The sequence below is a fragment of the Scyliorhinus canicula genome, chromosome 6, assembly GCF_902713615.1.
Source record: "Scyliorhinus canicula chromosome 6, sScyCan1.1, whole genome shotgun sequence".
NCBI lineage: Eukaryota > Metazoa > Chordata > Chondrichthyes > Carcharhiniformes > Scyliorhinidae > Scyliorhinus > Scyliorhinus canicula.
Window position 1 is genome coordinate 185,574,081 of NC_052151.1, and position 23,043 is coordinate 185,597,123.

General features: G+C 46.0%; 1 protein-coding gene across 8 annotated transcripts in view; it reads right to left on the reverse strand.

Annotated features, from left to right (window-relative positions):
* The window catches only part of dst (dystonin), a 665,214-nt gene that overhangs the window by 341,458 nt on the left and 300,713 nt on the right, over nucleotides 1-23,043 (reverse strand). For all 8 annotated transcript variants that reach the window (XM_038800631.1, XM_038800637.1, XM_038800634.1 and 5 more), the window contains 14 exons: nucleotides 22,813-22,967; nucleotides 19,879-20,338; nucleotides 18,818-18,946; nucleotides 13,563-13,640; nucleotides 13,281-13,442; nucleotides 12,497-12,601; nucleotides 12,242-12,337; nucleotides 12,014-12,139; nucleotides 10,347-10,499; nucleotides 7,042-7,196; nucleotides 4,032-4,158; nucleotides 2,737-2,920; nucleotides 1,160-1,317; nucleotides 421-596 (listed from right to left, as the gene is read on the reverse strand). In XM_038800631.1, coding sequence (XP_038656559.1) covers nucleotides 421-596; nucleotides 1,160-1,317; nucleotides 2,737-2,920; nucleotides 4,032-4,158; nucleotides 7,042-7,196; nucleotides 10,347-10,499; nucleotides 12,014-12,139; nucleotides 12,242-12,337; nucleotides 12,497-12,601; nucleotides 13,281-13,442; nucleotides 13,563-13,640; nucleotides 18,818-18,946; nucleotides 19,879-20,338; nucleotides 22,813-22,967 — 2,264 coding nt within the window. The remainder of the gene's footprint in view (nucleotides 1-420; nucleotides 597-1,159; nucleotides 1,318-2,736; nucleotides 2,921-4,031; nucleotides 4,159-7,041; nucleotides 7,197-10,346; nucleotides 10,500-12,013; nucleotides 12,140-12,241; nucleotides 12,338-12,496; nucleotides 12,602-13,280; nucleotides 13,443-13,562; nucleotides 13,641-18,817; nucleotides 18,947-19,878; nucleotides 20,339-22,812; nucleotides 22,968-23,043) is intronic.

Below are 23,043 nucleotides of genomic sequence, written 5' to 3' on the forward strand. Positions count from 1 at the left end.
ATTGGCCACACTAAAGTGCCCCTTAATGTAAAACAAAAAGTCAACTTTGAGGCGGAGTTCTGCGACAGAAATGTCTTTTGTGGAATGGAGAGCCCTATGTCCAGCATGCACAGCGATAGAGAAACCTCCATCTCAGGGATTGAATGTCTGCACAGCTCTGTCTCAGGGATAAAGGAGTTTCTCTGCCTCTATGGATGCTGGGTAAAGAAATCCCAATTCTACTGCTGTATTCTTTAGACAACATACGATGATGCTTATGAAAATAAGAACACCCGTGGAAAGAGAAGGAGCATCGGTCCCCCAAGTGGTCCGCAATATACACATTTCATTGTAGCGGTTATGTTTCAACCAAAATTTGTGTACAATCGATTGCATTCTTATTCATTGAGAAAGATCAGTTTACAAATACTGATTCCTTACTTGTCCAAATAAATGGAGGATAGCGAATACACTTGATTGAGATTCTGAAGCACCACATTCAGCTCTGTACGTAGGGTCGGAGCTGAAGATGAAGAGGCTTGTCCAAAGAATTTGTCACACTTTGCAGTCACTTTCTCCAGATCCGTAATGAGCTCCTCAAGCTCCCTCTTCAATTTCTGGTCAGAAAAAAGATGCCAGAACATTCAGCATGATTCAACATTCAGGTGATATAGCGTGATACAGTGTGGCAGTGGTTGTGTTAGCGGATTAAGAATCCAGAGAACAAAAGATTAAATCCCACTGTGGTAATTTGAGGATTTGAATTGAGTTTAACTTTTAAGAAGTTGAAAAGCCCACCACTACCAAAATGTGATTGTACCGCTTATCATGAAAAAAACACAACTGCTTCCCTAATGTGCTTATCCAGTCTAGGCAAGTGAGTGACTCCAGTTCCACGCCAATGCGTTTTGAGAGTTAAATTCCCACAAGAGTGGGCTAGTCATCCCCCAAGTTACATCAGGCCAACTGCGAAACTGGCAACAATAGTTGGCCCTGCCCCCAACACCCACATCCCGAGAAAGAACTTTGTTCAAAACATATTCCACAACGCTGCAGTGGACGTCCAGACTAGAATTAACTTGTGCAGTAACTTCAATGTTTATTGAAGTATTAACACAATGCTTCGCAGGGAATTGGGTTTTAAATACAGGGGAATGGTTCAGGGCTTCCGGAAACTGACCTCCTGCTGGGAGATTTTTTGCACGCTCTCCTGTAGATCATCTCGTTCCATCGGAGTGCGGATTTGCCGTATCAGTCGTTTCTCGCAGTTCTCCACACGAAGTCGGATGTTCCGTACCTCAGAGATGAACCGATTGCAAGCGGATTCCTCTTGCTCCTCTGGTTTAATTGGAAGAGATCAAAATGCTTGAATGTACAATTTCTTGCATAAAAACAAAAAGAGGGAAAGGTCAACACGCCTGCCAACCCGTCCCTTTCTTACTAAAGAGGTGAGATGGTGGCGTAGTGGTAACGTTGCTGGACAGGTAATCCAGAGGCCAGTGGTCTGGGGACACGGGTTCAACTCCCACCAAGGCAGCTGGTGAACTTTACATTTAATCAACAGATCTGGAATACAAGGTTTGTCTCAGCAATGGTGACAACTATCATCGATTGCATGGGAAAAAAACCATCAATTGCCATAAGAACCCATCTGAAAATGAAATGAAAATCGCTTATTGTCACGAGTAGGCTTCAATGAAGTTACTGTGAAAAGCCCCTAGTCACCACATTCCGGCGCCTGTCCGGGGAGGCTGGTACGGGAATCGAACCGTGCTGCTGGCCTGCTTGGTCTGCTTTAAAAGCCAGCGATTTAGCCTGATGAGCTAAACCAGCCCCCATCTGGTTCACTAAAGGGAAGGAAATCTGCCGTCCTTACCCAGCCTGCCCTACATGTGACTCCAGACCTACAGCAATGTGGTTGACTCTTAACCACCCACTTAAATGGCCTATCGAGCCATGCAAGGGCAATTAGTGATGAGCAACAAATGCTGGGCTTGCCAATGATGCCCACCTCCCAAGAAAGATTAAAGAGAAAAATCTTCTTTCTCAATCCCCTCATTCTCCAGAAACACATTCAGGTTTTTCTCAGTTCTGTTTCTACCATTCACTTCAATCACATTTCCGAGAGGTTATTCTCATCATTTATTCCCCTTTCAGTGAAAACATTTCACTTGACTTTTAAAACAAGTGTGCCCTCGTGGTATTGAAACCTTTTATAACTGTGGACAATTTGTTTGGACAATTCAACATAAAAGTCGATTCCCAAATATAGGTTGCTTCTGGAATGTGTTGCTGGCTAGTGGAGATGCTGATTCTGCTCTTCTTCAATAGGGAGCTAATTGTGGCATAGATCACATCATAATCGAAGACAAGTTTCTTTATCAATAACATCTGGTGCATTCTATTCCTGGAGAGAAATTTTCCGAGTGTCATTCTTCTCCCCTTTTTGCCACTGGAATTTTCCTCTTATTTTGGTCTCCCCCAGGATATGGACATGGACGCAGGAGGGGTGGATTGAGGAGGGGGGGGCGGGGGGAAAGCAGTTACATGATTATCGCTGCACTTCAATCGCCAATATCCTCAAGTTGAGGAGTGGGGGTAGACATTTAAAAATCAGAATGACTCCAATTCAAGTGCAGCTTCCAACAGGCGAGAATCTCTGCACCTCCTGCCTCACTGGGCTTTAATCTTCTTCAACTCATTTGAATTAAACGTACACACTTTGACATTTTCACTGGCACCATCTTGTTCAATTACCTCTTTCAGCTGATTTGAGCAGATCTTCGTAATACTGTTTGCAGAACTTGACTTCTCGATCCAGTTGGTTGCCGTCATTGACCAAGAAGACCTCAGACTCCTGACTAACTTCTAAGAAGTCCTTGAGGTGCACTTGAAGACTGTTTAGCACCTGCTGGTGTTCCCCAGGCAGCATGGTCTTTATCTGTGCAAGGAAAACACTTTGTGAGAAGACCGTGAGGATTGAATTGTCCAGGATTCATCTAAGCACCCCAGGCACAGAGAGCCAGGCAGTCATAGTTACATGGTACGTACAACACAGAAACCGGCCATTCAACTCAACTGGCCCATGCCAGTCATGCTCCACATGAGGGAGATGTTGGCGCAGTGGTAATGTCACGGGGCTAGTAACCCAGACACCCAGGCTAATGCCCAGGGGACAAGAGTTCAAATCCCACCACGGCAGCTGGTAGGGAAATATAAATTCACTTAATTAAATCTGGATTTTAAAACTATCATCGAGTGTTGCAAAATCCAGGCACGATATGATCCAGGCACAGAGCGGAATGATCCAGGCACAGGGCGGAATGATCCAGGCACAGGGCGGATGTTAATAGGTTAAATGGACCGCAAACTGTTCAACAGAAAAATGAGGAACCACTGAACGATACAACTGATCCTCTCAGTCAGATATTGGCACAACAAAATAAAGGACACCGGGACAAACCACATCCTTCTCCCCACCCTGACAGAACGGCATTCTGACAAGTCTACATCGAAACACCAGAAAGTGCCTCCCCCCTCCTCTGGATAAGGACAGGGCTCACTGCACAAACTGACACCTTTATTTGCCAATGAAACAGGAGTTCAGTGACAAACACTTTCTGGTAGGATGTACTGGATCACAGGATTGCCAGGATTCTTCCTGAAGGTTATGTTGCACCTGGTTTGGGAAAGTATGGAGACGTCACACCAGGAATGGGAGGCGAAGTGTAAAGACGAAGCACAAATCACAGGCAGATTTTGGTTTGGTTTCTACCCAAAATTGAAGTTACATCAATTGAAAAGCGGCGACTGATAGCTTTTAATTTGATAAGGTTATAGAAACAAGGAGAAGAAATGAAGCTGAGGAACAGATTATCCATGATCTGAATGATGGAACTGACTCGAGGGGCTGAATCACCAACTTCTGTTCCTATGTTACGAGCATAAGGATCTTCCCTCCCACACCCGTGCAATGAAGCATTTCAATCAGCATAATCAACCTCAGAACAGACTGGATTCATTAATACTTTCTGCACACGGGAAATACTCACTGAGGAAACATTCCACGCGCGAATAGTTGAAATTTCATTAATCAGATAATGCCAGGATACAACACTCTTCATGTTTATGTGTGACTGGTGCCAGAGTGCAAGCACATTCTGATAGAGCTGCTCAATTCTGAGAAGAAAGAACAGTTGACATTTCACTTATTTTTCTGTTTTAAAACAACTCATTAAGGTAAAATATTCCAAAGCTGTACCACCTAGCCCCCAACAGGTTGCCCACCTGACTGTATCACCCAGCCCCCAACAGTTTCCCCACCTGATACTGGGGCTGGTTTAGCACAGTGGGCTAAATCGCTGGCTTGTAATACAGAACAAGGCCAGCAGCACGGGTTCAATTCCCGTACCAGCCTCTCCCAACTGGTGCTGGAAAGTGGCGACTAGGGGTTTTTCACAGTAACTTCATTGAATCCTCCTCGTGACAATAAGCGATGATTATTATTATTACCACCCAGCCACCGACAGGTTCCCCACCTTACTGTACCTCCCAGCCCCCTGCCTTCTCCATTCACCCCCCCCCCCCTTCTCCATTCCCCCTGATGTCAATACCTCTTCCAACAACGAGGGGGCCGGTGCTATCGGGAAGCTCTGAACCTTCCTAGCAAAGTCCCGGAGCTGCAGGTACATAAATACTTCCTCCTGCTCCAGTCTATATTTCTCCCCCAACTCCTAAAGCCTCTCAAAACAATTCTCAGGAACAGGTATTTTAATACCGTGACTCCCATCTCCGAAACCTCCCATCAACTTCCCTGGCTCAAACTTATGGTTCCCCCTAATCGGCATCTCTGTTGACCGTGCCCACAACTTAAAGTGCTGCCTCAACTGCCTCCAAGTCTTCAGCATTGCCACCACCAACGGACTCCCAAAATATTAACCTGGAGCCATTGGGAGCGGCGCTGTTGCCAACGCTCAGCCAGGGCTTGATCCCGATCGCGCCGGGCAGAGATAGTCGGGTTCATCGCGATCAACTCGGTGCTCAGCACAAAGGCCCGTTTTGGGCCTTTCCCGCAACGAGATCAGCGCTGGCTGCAACGGGATGGGAAAATCGTGCCCAATAAGTGGGATTTTGGCAGTCTTCAGTCAGACCACAAGGTGGCCCACTTTCCCCATATAAAAACTGTCATTGGCTTTTTACACTGGAGGAGCTTGCATCATTTCTATTACACCTTTCACACCCTCAGGATAGTGCCACAGCTAAAGGAAGTTTGATCCTTGCTGCAATGTAGGAAATGCATCAACCAATGTGCATAGAAACAGCAACAGGCTTAATGACCAGAAAGTCAGTTTAGTGATATTCAAAGGAAGATCAATATTGGTACGGCCCCAAGAAGGGAAGAATTCCCCACTCCACTTTGAACAAGTGCACTGGGACCTTGTGCATCTAACTGAGAAGGTAGACAAGGCTTTGTGTCTCATCTGAATGGAACGAGAGATAGGAGAACTACAAAAAGCAGATTTCAGAACACCTAAAACCAAACTCTCAGCTGGTCAGGCTGGAGAATGAAAAAAAAAAGCAGCCAAATGTTGTTTTAATTGTTTTAAACGTAATGATAATTATTGATTATAAATGTAACGTGCACATATTTAAGACTTGGGCGCAGCTTGAACAATAATCTTATTAGTTAGTTCCATCAAATAACTGGACCATTAAATGTGAAAAGGTAATCCATAAAAGCTGTAATTTGGGAGGACTGTGAGAGAACACAGGACTAGTTACAACTGAGAATAAAAGAAAATAGGGCTAAGGCTATTTAAATAAAGTTAGCAAGCTCAATGGCGCACGGATTTGGGTGGTTGATTATTTGGGGGAAAAGGAGTGGGGGTTTGCAGCTACAGACGCTCATTCACCATAATGTAGCAATTGGCATCCTCACCAGGTTCCCAGATCCAACCACCAGTGGCTCAACGACAGAGATACAGGACCCCTTCAAATTGGCAAGCGAGAAGTGTATTAGCATTACTAATGACCCCATTTTGAAGCTGAATGCTATCCTCAAATGCCCATTTCAGTTGTTGATGTTGCTCACTGTGTCAGCCTTCCCCTCGATGTTTGTCCAATTCAAACTCGGCACTACCAAATCATTCCTCATCTAACCCCTATGATTCTCCACGTTGCTGCTTTTCTTCTCCAAAGTCACTTGGTGTTTCACCTCAGTTGCTCACTTTGGGAATTAAAATCCACTAAGTGAGAAGTGGGGTGGGACGTTTGGGAGGGTTTACACAGCAAACAGCGAACAAATTCTATGCAAGGTCTACTTAAAAGGTCTACCTATGAACTGCAGACAGAACATATGACCAAAGCTATAGCAATGCTCCCTGATAAATGCAGGATTATTTCTCAAACAAAATCCGCCGAGTGAAAGATGGTCACAGTCACTTCCAACAGTGCAACCTCCAGGTGTGATTGATTTTCTAATCCTCTTCCTCCTGGCTGGGAATTGTGTGTCATTTCCTGCAGCCATAAGATACACAGGCACCCACAACAAAATCTATCACATACACAAACAAACACACACAAAACATCTCACACACTCACAAACAAACACACATGCAGACTCAAAACATCTCACACACACATGAACACAAACATACACACATGAACATAGATACAAAATCTCTCTCATACACACAAACACACATGAAATTATACCCGCAGACGCACAAACGCTTAAAATCTCACACACATGGAATTACACAAAAATCACATACACGGACACACAAAAACACACACTAAATCTCTCTCACACACAAAAATCACACATGGGCACACTAAATCTCTCATACTCAAAATCATGCACACAAAATCTCATACCCAAAAACACGCCTACAAAATCTCTCACATACAAAAACGCACTCAAAACACACACATACAAAAACACACACACACATACAAAAACACACACACACACACACACACACACAAGGAAACACACACATGTATACACAAGAAAACACACACACACATATACGAAAACACAGCCACACGCATCATTCCTACCTGCTTGCCATCTCGATAGCTTCCTTGTTTGGTGGAGGAACCGAAAAGCAAACTGAAGGAACCATGGCCTCATTTCCCGTGGGGCTGATGACCTTCCACTTGGCTCGGTGGGAGTTGTTCTCCAACACACATTCATCATCCTTGTAGATCGTTATCTGTTCAAGGAAACACAATTGGTGTGGGAATCATAGAAAGTTTACAGCACAGAATTAGGCCACTTGGCCAATCGTATCTGCTGAAAAACGATTCACCTAGCTGAATCCCACTCCCCAGCTTTTGGCCCGTAGCCCTGCAGATTCAGGCACATTAGGTGCATATCATGACCCATTTTAAATGAGTTGATGGTTTTTGCCTTTCAGGCAGTGAGTTTCAGACTTCTATAATCCTTTGGATGACAAACGTATTCCTCATCTCCCCCTAATCCTTCTACTAATCACTTTAAATCTATGGCCTCTAGTTACTGCCCTCTCCGCAAAAAGTAAATAGACCCTTCCCATTGACTCTATCCAGACCCCTCACAATTTTATACATCTTTTGGAAATCCTTCAAGCTCTCAAACATTACGTCAACTCAGATAGTTGGGAGAAATTATCACTATTGACATGCGTTTACAGAGCAGTTTCCATGTAGTAAAAACATCTGAAGATGCTGCACACGGGCACTACCACATAGGACATTGGGGGGAGGGGGGGGGGGCACTGTGGCGCAGTGGTTAGCATCACTGCCCACGGCCCAGGGTCACTGTCCGTGTGGAGTTTGCACATTCTCCCCATGTCTGCATGGGTCTCACCCCCACAAGCCAAAAATGTGCAGGGTAGGTGGATTGGTCACGCCATATTGCCCCTTAATTGGAAAAACGAAATGAATTGGGTACTTTGAATTAAAATATATATAAGGGCAGGCGACCAAAGTTTGGTGACAAGAAAGACTGATATAGGGAGAGAATTCCAGAGTGTCAGGTCTGGCTAGCTGCAGGCACAGCCATCAATAGTGAAGCGATTAAAATCGGGGTTGTCTAGGAGACCTGAACTGGAGGATGCAGATATCTCAGAGGGAGTAGTAGGGAGAGGCAATTAATCCACACGGATGTTTCAGTTTTGCACAAGCCTTCGTCCATCCAACTTCATCTCACACTATCAACATAACCTTCTGTTGGTTTCTACTTCATGGACTATCCCAGCTTCTCCTTAAATCTAACTCTGCGATATGCTGCAGCACCTCCTTGTGGTATTGAGTCCTGCATTCTCACTACTCTCTGGCTGAAGAGGTTTCTCCTGAACTCCGAAGTAGACTTATTCATGGTTATTTTACATTTCCGGCCTTTTGTTTTGGCTTCCCTCCACAGTTGAACCATCTTCTTTACATTGATCCTTTCAAATCGCAGCATAACACTAAAGACCTTGATCACATCACCCTTCAACCTTCTCTTTTGTTCAGAAAAGAGCCCCAGCCTGTTCAGCCTTCCCTGATAGTTATAACCTTCTTACAACACATTGCAATCTGGGGTTGTAACCTGCCAGAGTGCAAAACTTGACTGTGCAAGTTGTGTAACAAATACTGCAATTTACAGCAGACAAAAAAATAAAGAGGGTTGACTGTTGCATGTCATTCGATCCCAGCCAAACACAATATTTACTGTAGATCATGAAAGCCAAGACTTGACAGCACATCCAATTAGTTTTTGTTTGTCTAAGTCAAATCGCAAATGTACGTATTGTATTATAATCACCACCCAATTAAAGATCAGAAGCTAAATTGTAGGTTTGAGCTTTCCGCAAGGGATGATCCACCTCACTCACTAGAAGACTAAATGAATTCTTTGTTTTGAAAGTTCTTCCCAGCAACTGGGAGTTTCTCCGTGGTTTGTGTTCAGTGTGTTAACTGGTGAGTAAATATTGAGATTCGCTAAATTCGACGGGCGGACCCCCTCCCCACCTGGCAGCTCGGAAGGTGGCAGAAACAGATGGGAACTCCTGCCCAATGGCAGCACGGTAGCATGGTGGTTAGCATAAATGCTTCACAGCTCCAGGGTCCCAGGTTCGATTCCCGGCTGGGTCACTGTCTGTGCGGAGTCTGCACGTCCTCCCCGTGTGTGCGTGGGTTTCCTCCGGGTGCTCCGGTTTCCTCCCACAGTCCAAAGATGTGCGGGTTAGGTGGATTGGCCATGCTAAATTTCCCGTAGTGTCCTTAAAAAGTAAGGTTAAGGGGGGGTTGTTGGGTTACGAGTATAGGGTGGATACGTGGGTTTGAGTAGGGTGATCATTGCTCGGCACAACATTGAGGGCCGAAGGGCCTGTTTGCTGTACTGTTCTATGTTCTATGTTCTAATGTAACCACTTTCATGATGTAATTCAGCCAATATTTCCTACAAGTCCTGGCAGCAGGTTTTCAAATTGCTCTCAATTTGTGACACTTGCATGGACAGCAATTTGCATTTCCTCAGTGTTCATTAGACACAACGAATGAACCCCAGAGTATTTTTCAGGACACTTGGTACAAGTCTGAAGGCAAGTGGAGAAGATGGTCAGAAGCTGGTAGAAGCATAGTCAAAGAGGATGCTCATCAGGAGGTTCTGGAAGGTGCGAGAGGAAGGTGACAAAGCAGAGATGCTGAGGGGAGTGAGTTCAAATGATAATTTTTTCGCCAGATCACTTCTGATGGCATAGAAGAGTCAACCATATAGCATGGGATTAGATTCATGTGTAGGCAAATTAGGTAGTAGGAGTTGGAGGAGGTGGGGGGGGGGGGGGGGGGGGAGGTGGGGGGGGGGGGGGGGGGGGAGAGAGAGAGAGAGAGAGAGAGAGAGGTGCCGAGGGAGCCTGGTGAGATTAGGAGTGGGGTTGGTCTCCCACGAGTGTTTTTTTTAGAACAATCTTGAAGCTTAAGTGTTCACAGAATGACCAGATTTCTGGGACTCACCATGTCTTGACATGGCGGGATAATCAATTCAATGCCAAAAACACTGCACTAAATCTAGCTATTCGTAAGTCAGTCGTGTTTGTAAGTCCATAAAACATACAGCATAGAAACAGCCCGACGTGTCTAAGCTGGTCTTTATGCTCCACATGACCCCCACCTCCCTCCCTTCTTCGGCTCACGCTATCAGTATATTCTTCAGTTCCTTTTTCTCGTAAATGTATCTATGTTGTTCACCTCAAGGAGGCCTTGTGATGAGTTCCATATTCTCACCACTTTGGTTAAAAAAAAAGTTTCTCCTGAGTGCTCCATTGAATTTCTTGGTGAGTATTTTATATTTATGGCACCTAGTTTTAATAAAACATTTCCTTCAACACTTGATTTCCAACCTCAATTTGTTTGTAGTCACAGATGGCTTTGATGGGGATAGAGATCCTCGTGGGATTTTCAGGATTCCTGGGTTTGAGTTGCACGATGGTCTTTGCCCGGCTCATGAGGCCTACTATGTTACTCCTGTACTGAAGAAGTTGTTCTTTCTCATCCTGAAATACATCAAAGAGTAGAATTGCTCTTCAAACAAGTTGGACAAGCACAGCCACCTTTATAACAAGATAGCACAATGTGTGCGTGTGTGTGTGAGTGCACCAAACAACCCATAGTGGAGCCTCTTATTTTCCAGCGGTGGAAAGTAGAGGTAGGGAATCCACAGGCACCGTATTGAAGCAAAAGGGTCAGTCATGTGAGGCGCTCTCACCAACAGCAGAGGGAATTTGCAAGTTGCATTACCGCATCACTTCAACTAACTCATCCAAAACAAAGCATTTTCATCTCAACTTCAAACACTAGCCTCTCACTTTGACACACGTATACAACATCTGATGGAACCTACATTTGTGATAACCTCTTTCTAAGGACTATTTTAAGAACGTGAGAATTGCTTGGCAAAGACCACCACGGTTCATTTAATTTCTCTTCTACCATCCTGGTCGTCACTTGATAACACAATCCTGGAGCTGCTGACTAATCACAGAAATCAATCTGACAATGAGTGTACAACAAACTCAGACATGAGGAGGTAGGAAACCCCCAGTGGTGGAGAGATTTGAGAACCAGGGATCCAATGTCACCTTTTCCTCCGAACCATGGAGTATATGGTCATGGCTCAATTTATCAATTTATTTTCACCTCTTCCATCAATCCTTTTTCCCTTCACCATTGTCCGCCCTCCCCCCCCCACCCCCTCCCCCACCCCACTTGGGCCATCTGTTCCCTGTTCGAGGTTGCCCTTCGACACACTGCTTCCCTTTGTTCTGCCATTAGCACATTCTGATCTCTTAATGTGCCACTATCAGCATCCTTCTTAGTCATTATCACCACCATTTATATTCCCTTTGCCTTTCAGTCCATGACATCTTTGTCAATCTCTACCTATCGCTGGCCCTTTCTCCAGCCCCACTGCTCCATGCACCCCCTCCCAACAACAGTATAAATCTGAGCCTGTTTCCAGTTCTCTCCACTTTAATAAAGTCATCCAAACTCAAAACTTTATCACCCTTCTCTCTCCACAGATACGGCCAAACCTGCTGAGATTGTCCAGCACTTTCTGGTTTTGTGTCTTGACGCAAGTTACTCATACTTACCTGAAAGAAACCTATCTAATTTGAATTTTTATAAATCCATTCTAATAGGTTCACCATCTCCCTCGGCACCCTTTCCACCGATTGACTACTTGTTCACTCAAATACCGTTACCACAGAGTGGTTTGAAATAAGCCCCATCATGCACAGGCCATGTCCTCGGTTCCACTGTTCTGGACAAGGCGAAACAAATTGCCAGGGGTTACATAATTTACTCTCTTTAGAATCGTAAAAACAGCTGGCACAACCTCCTACTTGGATATTTTTGGTTTATGCTGTTAATGCATTTATTCTTAAGCACCCTTCATGAAACACATTTCTGTTGGAATTGCGGGAGCCAACCCTCTCCACTGGGCTTCCTGCTGCAAGCCCAGATCTGTACTTTGAAAACTGGTACCCTGTGTCAGTTTGAGTTTTACCATGGAATCCTGAACGAGGTCCTCTAGCCTCACGAGGCTGCTGGATTTGTCACAATTGTACTTCCTCTTTATCGTCTCCTGCAGGTTCTTCAAGTAATCCATGGATTCTTTGGCATCATTGTAAAACTTGAGGTGGCGAAAAATAAAACGATAGCATTAAGGGAGACTGCACATAGCATTCGACTAGGCCTTTTCTGTCAACTCTGATAGAACTGACTGGGCACATACCTCAAAATATGCTGTATTTTCTTTTAAGTGCTTTTCAACGCAGTAGCAGAGCTGTAGAATCCAGCTCCACTGTGTTTGCATAGCAGCTTTGAAAGCCTGAGGAAATAAAACACAGGAAATGTAGTCTTACCTTTAAAAGGCATTAAAATTAGCACAATTATTAAGCTTCATACGTCTTGTTGCACAACAGCGGAATAAACAGGCTGACCATGGTCCCGCACATGGACGACACCGGGACATGTTCACTGCACTTACCTCAATGGTGGGTCGAGCAGGATGACGACTTAGGAGGAGCTGATCTGCCATATCCTGGACCGATCTCATGACGATGTCTTTATCTTCAAGCTGCTGCATCAATTCCTGTCACAAGTGGTGAGGGTAAGAAAAAAAAACTAAGAATGCAGCATCTGAAGCTCAGAAGAAAAACAAAATTCAAAATCATCTGCTTGACAGCAGACATTGGTTTACAATTAACCAATTCTATTTTCACTTATTGCAAGGTATCAGCTCAATGGATAGCCCACTTGCACCAATGGGTTATGGGCCCACTCCTGAAGGAATGCTGCACTGTCAAGAGTGCCGTCTTTCAAAAGAAAAACATTGAACTGAGGTGCCGTCTGACCTCTCAGGTGGACATAAAAAGGTTGCATGGCACTATTTTGAAATGACCTCTCTCTGGTGTCCTGGTCAAAATTTATCCCTCAACCAATTTCGTTTGAAAAAGGAAATGATGATCTGGTCATTGTCACATTGCTGTTTCTGTCACCTTGCTCCACATAAATTGGCTGCTCTAGGGGAGCCAGTGGTGTCATGGTATCGTCGCTGGACTAGTAATCCAGAGACCCAGGGTAATGCTCTGGAGACCTGGGAGACCCACCATAGTAGTGACCACGCTGCAAAAGAAGGTGATTGGCAGTGAAGCATTTTGGGACCAAAACATGTTATTTTCACATGGGATTGGGAAATTTTAAACCGTTTTTGGAAACGTGATCTTTGGAAAAATAACCGCAAGCCAGCAGTTTCCGCAACTGTTACATACAGCATGGTACTCTTTCTTTCTCAACATGCTGGAGTTCCTGTCGCTCCAGTCATAAGCCACCTCCTCCTCTTCCTTCTCGTTCAGCCAGATGAGCTCATTGGTGGCCCGGGTCACAAAATCCTGCAGGTTGTCAAGGTGAGAGGCTCGATCCCTGGAAGTGGACTTCAGGTTTATAAAAGAAGGGGGGGGGGGGGGGGGAACACACCATTAAAACAAGTTGTTCGGAATACAAACATTAATATCTGTACAAGCTTGAAGATGGAAGGAGCAACAAGATCTCACCAAGAGCTTAATGTACTGACTCTCCAGCTCGCTCAGCTTCTCTGAATAACTCTCCCGGAAGGGTTGGGTCATCTGTCCCTATTTAAAGAAAATCTTCACATTATAGTTGCAAGAGAAAGGTAACAATTCAAAACAAAATGACACAAGGAGTTTACAGGAGGATATAGACAGGTTAGATGAGAGGGCAAAATCTTGGCAGGTGGAATATAATGCAGGAAATGTGCACTTTGGTAGGAAGAATAAAGGAGCTGAATATTATTTAAATGGAGAAAGACTGCAGGAAGCTGCAGCACAGAGGGATTTGGGGGTACTCCTGCATAAATCACAAAAAGCGAGCGTGCAAGTTCAGCAGGTCATAGGGTAGGCAAAATGGAATGTCGGCCTTCATTTCAAAGGGAACCGAATAAAACTAAAATAAGTCTTGCAAAAACTATACAAGCCACTAGTTAGACCGCACCTGGAATACTGTGAACGACTGATCCCCTTATCGATGGAAAGATACATTAGCATTGGAGGCAGTCCAGAGAAGGTTCACTAGGTGGATCCTGGCGATGAAGGGATTTTCTCGTGAGGAGAGGTTGAGTAGGTTGGGCCTGTACTCATTGGAGTTTAGAAAAATGAGAGGCAACCTTATTAAAGCATGTAGGATTCTCAGGCGGCTTGACAGGATAAATGCGGAGTGGTTGTTTCCCCTTATGTCTAAGTGCAGAGAGCGTCATATCAAACAAGAGGCCGCCCACTTCAGGCAGAGATGCGGAGAAATTTCATCTCTCCAGAGGGGAGTGAATTTATGTAATTCTTTACCGCAGAGCAATGTAAAGGCTGGGTCATTAAGTATGTTCAAGGCTGAGATAGATAGATAGATTTTTAATCAGTCAGGGAATCAAGGGTTACGGGGATAAGGTGGAAAAGTGGAGTTGAGGGTTATCACATCAGATCAGTCATGATCTCATTGAATGGCCGCGCAGACCCGATGGGCCGAATGGCCCACTTCTGCTCACACATCTTATGGTCTTGCAGCGATTTTATTCAGCAATTGAAGAGTACACTTGATCGAGACCAACAAGTCCTCAGCAAAAGATCCGGCTTCATCCCCTTACCTGAATTTTCAGGATCACTGCGCAGACACTGACGTAGAAAAAAAGAATTGATAAAGGCTCATCGCAAGAGAGATGATAAACAGAAATTATACAGGTGTCTCTCTCTGGTTACACCTCATCAGAACTGTTCAGCTCCAGCACTGCAACTCAAGAAAGGATATATTGGCACTGGAGTGGGTGGAAAGCAGATTTACCAGAATGCTACCAGGGATAAAAGTAATGAGGGCGTATTTCACAGACTAGGTTTCTTTTGTTTCCCCTTGGGTGTAAAAGATTAAAGCATGAGGTGAGTAAAGGAATAAGATAGATAGAAAGACATTATTTTCGCGCTAAGCCCGCGCGCCAAGCGTCATGGCGGCTGACGCGCACGATGACGTCACCCGCACATGCGCGGGTTGGACGGCTCCAACCCGCGCATGCGCGGATGACGTCATCGCGCATATGCGTCAAACCCGTGCATGCGCGGGCCGTCATGCCCCTCAGCCGCCCCGCGGACTGATCCTGCGGGGCGGCGGAAGAACAAATAGTGCGCGGGTATCGGACCCGCTGCCTGCGATCGGTGCCCACCGATCGCAGGCCCATGCCACCCGTCGGTGCCATGGTTGTCCGGGACGGCACTTTGCGGCCGTTTTCACGAACGGTGAGAGCAGGTGTGTTTGCGTTCGTGAAAACGGCCGTAAAGGCCTGGGAACTCGGCCCATTGGTCAGGGGAGAATCGCTGTTCGCCGTAAAAAACGGCGAGCAGCGATTCGTGTCGTGGGGCGGCCATGGGGGGGGGGGGGGGGGGGGGGGGGGGGGAGAGAATAGCGGGAGGTCAGGAAAAATGTCGGGAAGGCCCTCCCGCTATTCTCCGACCCGTCGTGGGCAGCGGAGAATCGCGCCCGTGATGCTTTTAATATGTTTGTCCAATTGGGGGGGGGGGAAGAGAACAATGGGGAGACAGACTGCTTGGTGCCAGGGACGGGCGCTATCAAGTCAGCATGGGTCAGCTGACTCTCGGAAGCGCAGTAGGGGTGAGCAGGTGTTAAGCTGGAGCTTGACTTGGGGGGGTTGGGTTTCTAGTGTTGTTGCTGGGGCAGGGGTGGGGGGAGGGAGGGCGGGGGGGAGAGCTACTTTGCTGACAGGGGAGAAATTGTTGCGAGGGTACAAATGGGAGGCCGGGAACAGTAAATGCCCATGGGAGGCTCGAGAAGGCGGAGGGCGCGAGCTAGAGGTTGGCCAAAAAAGGGTGATGGCTAGAGGGGGGCTGGAAGCCCCCTAACTAGGCTGATTACATCGAACGTCAGAGGGCTGAATGGTCCGGTCAAGAGGGCTCGCGTGTTTGCATATTTGAGGGGGCTGAAGGCGGACGTGGCAATGCTGCAAGAGATACACCTAAAGGTTATAGACCAGACGAGATTGAGAGGGTTTTGCTAAGTCAATGTCCACAGTACTAAAAACACGGGGGGGGGGGCGCGATTCTCTGACCCCCCCCCCCCCCCCCCCCCCCCCCCCCCCGCCGAGCCAGAGAACCGGCGGAGGGCCTCGAATCACGCCACGCCGCCGGAACGTCATTCTCCTGCACATGAAAAAATGGGCAGGCGCGCATGGGGCCGGCCCGCACAGAGAATCGCCGCAAACGGCCGTAGCGGTGATCCTCTGGCGGCGCCGCAAATCTCTTGCTCCGATGGGCCAAGCGGCCATCCAAACAATCCGAGTCCCACCAGCGCCGTTCCAACATGCACTGGGCCGGCAGGACTTTGGTGTTCCGGGGGGGGGGGGGGGGGAGACGGTTAATCCCCGGAGAGACCTTCCATAGTGGCCTGGCCCGTGATCGGGGGGGCCGGTCTCTGCGCCATTTGGCACCGGGGCAGGCGCAGGGATGACGGCCAGTGCGCATGCACTAGTTTGCGCCAGCCCAACTGCGCATGCGTGGACCCCGCGGCGCTGGGTCGACGCTGGGACCAGCAGCTGGAGCAGCGTGGGTCGCTCCAGCGCCGTGCTGCCCCCCCAGGACCCGAGAATCGGGTCTCGGAACCGGCGCCGGAGTAAAGTACTCCCGTTTTGGCGCCGGCACTCTGGCGGCGGACTACAGAATCGCGGCCGGGTGTTGCCGAGTCCGGAGGTAGCGATCTTTGGAGAGTCGGAAGAGCTGGGAGTTCAGGGGGCGAAAGAGGCCAACGTCTTGTCCTTTGTCTCCCTGGTAGCCCGGAGACGGATCTTATTAATGTGGAGGGACTCAAAGCCCCCGAGTATAGAGACCTGGGTTAGTGACATGGCTGGGTTTCTCAGTCTCGAGAAGATAAAGTTCGCCTTAAGAGGGTCAATGGTCGGGTTCACCCGGAGGTGGCAGCCGTTCGTCGACTTTCTCGGGGAAAATTAAAATGTCAGCAGAAGCAGAATTCCAAGGGGTGGGTGGGGAGGGGAGGGGGGAGAGGTCTGGATTGTTGTTCTATGGTTGGGTTGTGTGAAGATTGAGATGGGGTGGAAATGTTTATTATGCCATTTTGATGTCATTGCTAATGTTATTCTTCTAAAAATCTTCAAATACCTTAATAAAAATATTTTTTAAAAAAAGACACAGATTAGCCATGATCTGTACAGACATGAATAGGCTTGAAGGACCCAATGGTTTACTTCTGTTCCTATAGCAGAAATTGCAGTCCTGGCTGCAGAGTCTCTGACGCCTCCTTTTGCTCGGGTTCAGGCAGTCACTGGGAAAGGAGGAGTTAATAAACCAGCTCAGGTAGAGGAAGAAGTGGAAAGCCAGGTAGGATTAGGATAGAATGTGTAGGGCAGCCACAGGCCATTTGGCCCAACTAGTTTATGACCCACATGAGCCTTTCCCATTCTAATTCATCAAACCCAGTCATCAAACTTTCTAAGTTTTGCTCTCTCTACACATCATCCAGCTTCCCCTTTAATGGATCTGTGATATTCTTCTCAACTGTCAGATGGCAGTGAATTCAACACTCTAACCAACTCTGGGTGAAGATATTTCTCCTGAACATATTAAGTTGATGGCCCCTAGGTTTGGTCTGCCCCAACAAGTGGAAACATTTACTGAATGAAAAATGAAATGAATGAAAATCGCTTATTGTCACGAGTAGGCTTCAAATGAAGTTACTGTGAAAAGCCCCTAGTCGCCACATTCCGGCACCTGTTCGGGGAGGCTGGTACGGGATATTGAACCATGCTGCTGGCCTGCCTTGGTCTGCTTTCAAAGCCAGATATTTAGCCCAGTGTGTTAAACAGCTCCGTTGCAGTCTCCACATTGCAAAATCCTTTTATAATCCAAATGACCTTCATTACATCACCATTGCTTTTGTGTTTTCGAGAGGAGAGCACCAGACTGCAAAATCTTTCCTAGTTTATAACTTCTCCGAAAATTAATCAAAATGGGAATGAAAGAACAAAAAGGTTGCCCCCCCCAAGAATATATCAGAACCGGGATCTGTTTGAAGAGCGATATTTCTCGGAGGGTGGGTGGGGGTTGTCCAGTCCGCCAGCCATGTGTTCCTCAGCGCCGCGCCCACACTGGCAGTGGGATTCTCTATTCCCACCACCTGCCAATGGGATTTTCCATTGTGGCCACCCCACACAACGGAGAATCCTGCCGGCGGAGAATCCCATCCAAAATATTTCTCAGCCATTCCCAGACCCTCATATTCCACAGAATCACAACATTAAATGTTACTGCACAGGAGGAGGCCATACATCCCATTATGTTTCTTTGAAAGGGGCGGCACATGGCACAATGGTTAGCACTGGGACTACGGCGCTGAGAATCCTGGCCCTGGGTCACTGTCCGTGTGAAGTTTGCACATTCTCCCCGTGTCTGCATGGGTTTCACCCCCAAAGATGTGCAGATTAGATGGATTGGCCACGCTAAATTGCCCTTAATTAGATAAAATATATAATTGGGTACTCTAAATTTAAAAAGTAAATTGTTCCTTTGAATGAGCTATCCAATTAGCCCCATTCTCTCCTTACCACCACCCTCTCCGCCTCCCCCACCCCTCCCCATTTTCCAACTTATCCCATTGTCCTTCAGTAAAACCAAAATAAAGTAGCCATTAATAACACCCTTGTAGGAAATAGACGAATGTGACTTTCAATGAAGTCCCACTGGCTGCAGGTGAATCAAACGTATCTGATGATTCTCGGGTCAGTTACCTCAGCAGCTCTGGCTTCTCTGATGCTTGTTTCAAAGTCTTCAATCGCTCGGTGGACATTCTTGTGATTTTCTAAATGGCTGTCGATGCTTGGTAAATCAGAGCCCCACTCAGCACGGGCAAGCTGCACCTAATTTAAAACACAACATGAATAATCAGAAACCTCTTCACCAACACCATCAAAAGTCACCTTCCCCGCAGCATAAGGAGACCTCTGGCCCATCAAATGTGCGCAGATCCATTACTGGAGCAACCACTGCTGATCCCCTGCCCTGTTGTCTTACCATAGCCCAAGTATAGTTCAATATAAATATAGATGCTGAATGTGCTCGATAAGACATTGTATTGGTGAAGTGCAGATCTTTCTTTGTTCAAAAAAAAACTCAAGTGCTGGACCAGGCGAGAAAATCGGCTGCACTGCCGACATTTCTCGACATATTTTCCAGCACTTGGTAAAAGAGAAAGCTAAAGTGCGCCCCAATCTTAAAGAATAAAAATAATTGCCAAGGAGACAAAACTTCCCTCATGCATATACGTTCCCCCACCGCACCCCCTCCCAAAACACACAAACAGGGAATCAGCCTTCGCCACACGGGGAATCCCCCACATGAACCAACTGAAGACCCCCTCCCCTGCCCTGGCACTGCCTTATGGGTCCACTGAAGCCATGCTGCTAAAGAGCTGCAAAGAAAGGCCGGGACATGTGCTCCTGTTGAAAGGCAATTCCACTTGTCGGAAAGATATGGTGCCAGCCAGAGATCAGGTGGAAGCTGGCTACAAGAAATTCACTTTGCACTATTGAAGCAATCCAAGTAACGTTAATTCTCCAACAGGTTCCAACAACACTGCTTTCCTGGAAGTTCTCGCATGCAAAATCTGATGAATTATTTGCAATGAAAATAACATTTTTAAAATGGTTCAGCTGACATCAAACTCTAAGCACAATCAGATAATAGTGGTGAGGCCCACAATACTATAAAGTAAAAAAAACTACAAAATGCCATAAAACAAGTGGGGAGAAAAAAGAAAATCAGGTAGTAAACGTCTTACGGCATTGCTTACCTGCACATCTTCCACCCAATTTAACAGATCCTGCAAAAAATTTGTGTTGATTTCCTCCTCCGTCAGAGTCGGGTCAATGATCTGCGATCTCATCAATGGCTTTCTGATCTGCATCAGCTTCACTGTCAGGATCTTGTCAGTGTCCACACAGGGGACAAAGCCTTGAATGAACCCGTGTGTCAGGACAGGCTTTAGGCCAGAGGACAGTGCCATTGACAAGCTGGGGGTGTGAACTGGGGTCAGTCCATGTGTCAAGCTTGGCGTCAGGCTCCGAGATAAGCTGGAAGTCAGGGATGGTGTCAAACTCTGGGAGAAACCAGAGGAGAAGCTCTGATTCAGGCTCTGATTTAACCCAGCTATCATCAGCTGGGTCTGCTCCATTGATAAGGAACGTCCTTTACTGTACACCGATGAGTAATCAGACTTCAGAAACATCAGTTCATCGCGGAGCTTGGTGACTCTGCAGGGAGAAAAAGCACGTTATATTCATTCCTATTTATCATTTTGTGTTTGATTTTTTTCCAATTTTCTGCCTTCCACAAAGGTAAGTTACTTGGCACATTAAAAGTTAATTTTCAAAAAGGAAGGAATATTGAAATATCAGGTTTGTTTCAGCTCATCAATTAAAGAAATGCTGGTTGTGGGAAAATAAATGTTTCCCAACCCTTTGCAGCCACTGTCAGCATAAATTACTGCAAAAAGAAAAGAACAAACTTCCATTTGCGTAGCACCTTTCACAGGTTGTCCCTCAGCCCTTTACTGCCAAAGAAGCATTTCCTGAAATGTTGTCACTGTTATAATGTAGGAAGTGGGACAGCCCTCAAACTGCGGGGAGAATGGCCAGATGATCTGTTTTAATGATGTTGATTGAGGGTTAGATGGGAACACTGGTACAGTAGGCGGCCACTCAGCTTCGCTGTTCAAAACGATCATGGTTGATCAGACACTTCAATGCCTTTTACACACACTAACCCTATAACCTTTATATTGGTCGTGGAAACTGGAGAGGGCTTACCTGCTTGTCTGTGAGGTAGCACTATGGCAATGTTTACAGCATAAATTAGGTTCAGGAAAAAAAAGATTCTGGTGTTCTAACCCAACAAATGTACCCAAATGTCCACCTCAAGAGGTGCACCTCCCAATGCTCCAGAGTGACATTAGTCATTCCCATATTTGCCCATCAGAATGGAGCTGACAACTGCCTGGGAATTGGTCTCCACCTATGATCAATTATAGATAGAATTTACAGCAGAAACCACCACTCCATTATGTTTGTTGTTCAGTTCCACACAAGCCTCTTCTGATTGTATTTACTTCATTTAACTCTACTTAAATATCCTCGCATTTCTTTCTCACTCGCGTAACGATCCAGCATTCCCCTAAATGCCTCCAAGCAAAAACCTCCCTTCTGTCAAATCAAATATTGATCTCTCAGCCAAGAGTCCTTCCTGTTTATTTCCTTTGTTCCCATTTATTTTATTTTATTGCTTTTGGGCGGTGGTCCCACAATCGGAATGAGCCTTTAAGCAGACAAGTGCTTGCCAGGACAGTGTGTTCTTAGGTTTTGTATTTTGGTGGAGAAACCAGACTTGTCGGCACCGAGTGAATCTTAGGAACCGGTTTTGGAGGAAGTTGGTTCGATTGGCTAACTGGCAACCTGTAGGTTGGCCTGGGACAGTGTTCTGCCTGACAACAGTCATTGATTGGTTCCTGCCAGATGGCTTCACCCCCCTCCCCCCCCCCCCCAAAAAGAGATTCGGTCAGAAGCCTCTAAACCCTCGAAGGAAGAGGAGCTGTATTTTTCTCTCTCTCTCTCTCTCTGCTGTTGGTTGCCTGCTGTCTTCATGAGCCTGCTGTTCAAATTATTGTAATGTAAAGGGTGAAAAAAGTACCCAACTGAAGACCTGACCATGAGAAAGACACTAACTGGGATACATTCATCAGAATCATCCTTTATTTTATTATTTCTTTTACCTTTCCACAACCCTTTCCCTTCTGTGTTGTTTATCTGTGTATGATATATAGAGGGTGGGGCGATTTAGAAAGGAGGGGGTTGGGAATCAGATAGTTGTACTTTTTGCCTATTTAATTATAATTACTGCTAATAATAAAAGGTTACTGGTTTTAAAATTTTACAGATCTGGTGACTGTCATTAATTTAATTCAACCAAAGCTATAGGTATTAATTTAAAATCTAATTTCCCCGGTGTTACGACTCTGGATCAAGTGAAGTTGGAATTGACCATACACTAGCCCAAGGAGTGGTAACGCTGCTGTAAATTCTCACACTGGATTTCCACCTACTAGAATTAATTTCATTGAGGATAGTTCTGCAAAATTCCAAAGGAATTTATTTGTTCTCTATTGAAGCAGCTGATCTCAGTTCGAGCAGTGAGTGGGGTGCAACATTTAGCCTCCGTACCCCTTGAACTTGGGGGTGGGGATGGAGGAAAGAGATGCCGGATCTGCAAGAGCTTCTACACCTTGTCCCAGTCCAGCAACCTCCGTTCAGACCAGAAGTGTACATGAATCTGCCACAGTGATAGAAGCAACCAAACAGCTTGTCCCTACTCTCCATTAGTTCTCAAACAGATACGATGTCCTAAGTTACATTAATGACTTGCACCTCAAAAAGTGCTGCATTGGCTGTAAAGCACTTTGAGAGAGGTTATGAAATGCATTACAGGAGTGCAAATCCATTCTTTCTTTCTCATGGCCTCTTGGGCAGCTCATCAAATTCCAGCCAGCATCTGCGGTATAGGCAAAGAGAAGATGAGGGAAAGCCTTATAAAAGAAAACATTGACATAGTAAACAGAAAATACAAAACAAGAAGTGACCTTCTGAAGTTTCCATTTCATAATTTAATCGAGGTGAAATTCTAGGATTATTCCTGACCGCTGTTTTAGTGTTGCCTGTGAGCTCCAGGGCCCTACCTTTGAACAAGTTGGTCGGCCTGATAATACTTTCCATCAAATAGAATCTGGGCGTCAACGATTTGTTGACGGATGAGATTTTCAGATTCCAAAAGATATCCTTCAACCTCCTGCTCATTCTGAAACTGAAGACCCGATTCCGACCGCTGAACATCCTGAAATTTGAAGAGCAGAAGCTTGGGTTACATGCAGCAGGTCTGCGCCTCAATAGAATTCAATATCAAAACGCCC